The sequence below is a fragment of the Myotis brandtii genome, unplaced genomic scaffold (assembly GCF_000412655.1).
Source record: "Myotis brandtii unplaced genomic scaffold, ASM41265v1 scaffold6, whole genome shotgun sequence".
Classification (NCBI taxonomy): Eukaryota; Metazoa; Chordata; class Mammalia; order Chiroptera; family Vespertilionidae; genus Myotis; species Myotis brandtii.
This window is the reverse complement of record NW_005370271.1, coordinates 1,220,442-1,223,243: the sequence shown is the minus strand read 5'-3', so window position 1 is coordinate 1,223,243 and position 2,802 is coordinate 1,220,442. Positions and strand designations below refer to the sequence as shown.

The following is a 2,802-nucleotide window of genomic DNA, read 5'->3' as shown; positions in this document are numbered from 1 at the left end:
CTATTCTTTTTCTGTTTCATGTGTCGGTGGGTTGGTTTAGGAATCCTGGATGGCCAGGCAGGCCCGAGTGGCTCAGGGGTTGAGCTTCGACCTATGAACCAGGAGGTCGCAGTTGCGGGCTCCATCCCCAGTAGGGGGCGTGCAGGAGGCAGCGGGTCAGTGATTCTCATCGTTGATGTTTCTCTCTCCCTCCCCCTTCTTCTCTGAAATCAATAAGAACGTATTTTAAAAATCATCATCACAGCTGCACAGGATTGGGTTAAGCATGACCCTTCGTTTCCGTGACACCTTACCTTGGGGGTGGGCAGGTAAGACCCTTGCCGCCTTCTGTGCTCCCTCCTCCCTTCTCTCCACCCGTTTCCTCTCCCTTTGCCCTTTATTTCTCCTCCCGTTCTTCCCTCCTCTCTTCCTCCTGCCTCCCTGTTTTCTCGCTCCCTTCTTCTTTCTTTTCCTCCTCTCTCCCTTCGTCCTCCCTTCCCTCGGAGGTTTTCATACTCGTGAAGCTGTAAAGGGCATTTGGAAATGCTTTGTTTTCTGCCTCCCCAACCAGAACATAAGCTGCGAGGGAAAGAGGGCCCCTTTTGCTCTTTACATGTGGCCTTCGTCTGTGACAGGGGCCGCTTTAAGCTCCTTTCAGGAGGGGCTCCTGCAGTCCTCACACACCTGTGCGGTGTGGTCTGTTATTATCTGTTGTTACTCGCCATTTAGCGGAGAAGGAAGTTGAGGCACAGAGGGGTTCAAGAGTGTGACCACCGTCACGGGGTCACTACTCGGCAAAGCAGGACGAGAACCCAGGACGAGAGTCCAGGCCTCCAACACCTGCCGGCTGAGCCAGGGCAGCAGGAGCACAGCCTGGTGGCACCAAACACCGAATGCAGAGGGTTTCAATAAGAGATGGACCCATTCCGCCAGCCGGTGTCGCTCAGGGGTTGAGCACTGACCTATGAACCAGGAGGTCACAGTTCAGTTCCCCATCAAGGCACGTGTGGGGGTTGTGGACTTGATCCCCAGTAGGGGGCGTCCCATCAGTGATTCTCATCACGGATGTTTCTGTCTCTCCCTCTCACTTCCTCTCTTGAAATCAATAAAAAAATATTTTTTTTAAAGAAAGAGATGGACTCATTCTAAAAACAAGAAACTAAGGAGGAGTTTTTTTCAAGACAATCGTGAAAATATTTTTGAATAATTTTTAGTGATATGAAAATATGTTTTGATACAACATATTACAGTTAAGTAAAAAAGCAAAATAAAGGTATTTATCATCCAGGTAACAGGTCTTTATACTTTGGTAGATGAATAGTTGACTGTCTCCCCAGCTAGAATGTGAGTTCCTGGAGGGCAGGGTCTGTGCCAGTCTGCTCACCACCATGTCCCCAGGGGTGAGCAGAGTACTCAGCAAGTAGCCCCCATTATTATGTGGTTTATTGGATGATGAATGAATGAGGTCTCTAGCACAGACTGACTCTTAACAAAGAAATTGAAAAGAAAAAGTCATTAACATATTTTGAAGGTTTTTTTAAGTGACAAATATTAACCATAATTAAAGCAAGAAAATGTGTTTCTCAAACTTTAAAACCAGGTCCCTCTGGCTAAGATTTTGTTAAATATCACCATATAGAATTATAGTTTATGTTATGGAATAAAATTTTTCTTCCTCTTCAGTTTTCCTAATATAAAATTAAGTCAATCTTGAACATGCTTTTTCAAAAAGCCTGCCCGAGCCCCTGGTGAGAGTCTGACATGTTACTCTGCAACCTACCGCTCCATACAGGGCAGATTTGGCAAACTGGCAATCCCAGTTTTGACCCTGGCTCACAGACCTGTTGTGGTTGGCCTCCTGGTGTCCCCCTCCCTTTTTAACTCTATTTTTGAAAAACTAACCTATACAAATAGTATAATGAATGCTGATTATCCAGATTGAACAATTCATGGCCAATCTTGTTTCATTGACACCTCCACCAACTCGCTGATTATCCAGATTGAACAATTCATGGCCAATCTTGACACCTCCACCAACTGTCCCTCCTACATTATGTTGAAGCAAATGCTAGACATGCCACTTCACCTGAAAAAATTTCAGCATGTCCCTCAAGATAAGGGCAGCAAACTCCCCCTGAGTTCTCACCACCAGGATTTCAGCATTGGCCGCTGCCTCCTCTGATAGAGCCAGCGCCACCCCTGTCTGCCTGGCTGCCTCCCCAGTGGACCTGGAGCCTCTTACCAGTGGGCTGAATGCTCACTGCCTGACAAGTGTAGACACTGGAGGATTAGGGCATAAATTATAATCTGAGTGAGTGGATGTGTGAATGCATGAATAAAGGAGTGAGCAAGTGGACAAAGGAGTGACGGAATGAGCAACAGAATGGATGAAAGAATCAGTGAGTGAATGAGCAAATAATTGAATGAAGGAGTAAGCAAATAAACCTGGGCCAGACCATGGACTCTGAACCAATCAAGTCCTTTAACCCCTCCATGCCTCAGTTTTCTCAAATGTAGAACAGGGATCATGAGTTGTCATGATGAATGACTTAGAATGTATCCATTGTTTAGGACTATGCCTCGCCTAGCGAAGTGAGCCCTCTGCATCGTGTGAAATAAACACACAGCAGGCGCACGGAGAACCATCGCCTGGCCCCTCGCAGCAGGGACGGCGGCCCTGGACCTACCGAGGAGCTGGACCTCGTCGGTGATGCCGTACACATCGATGAGCGCCCAGAGCGGGCCGCCCACGGCCACACCGCAGTGGAAGAGCACGGGCTCGCCGTCGTTGACGCTGTAGAAGACGCGGCCGTGGCGGTCCAC

At 48.0% G+C, this 2,802-nt stretch overlaps 1 protein-coding gene across 1 annotated transcript in view; it reads right to left on the bottom strand.

The window, feature by feature from the left end:
- The window catches only part of NEURL1B (neuralized E3 ubiquitin protein ligase 1B), a gene marked incomplete at its 5' end in the record, with an annotated part of 10,297 nt that extends 7,495 nt beyond the window's left edge, over positions 1-2,802 (bottom strand). Inside the window, one exon of the mRNA XM_005879438.2 lies at positions 2,667-2,802. Coding sequence (XP_005879500.1) covers positions 2,667-2,802 — 136 coding nt within the window. The remainder of the gene's footprint in view (positions 1-2,666) is intronic.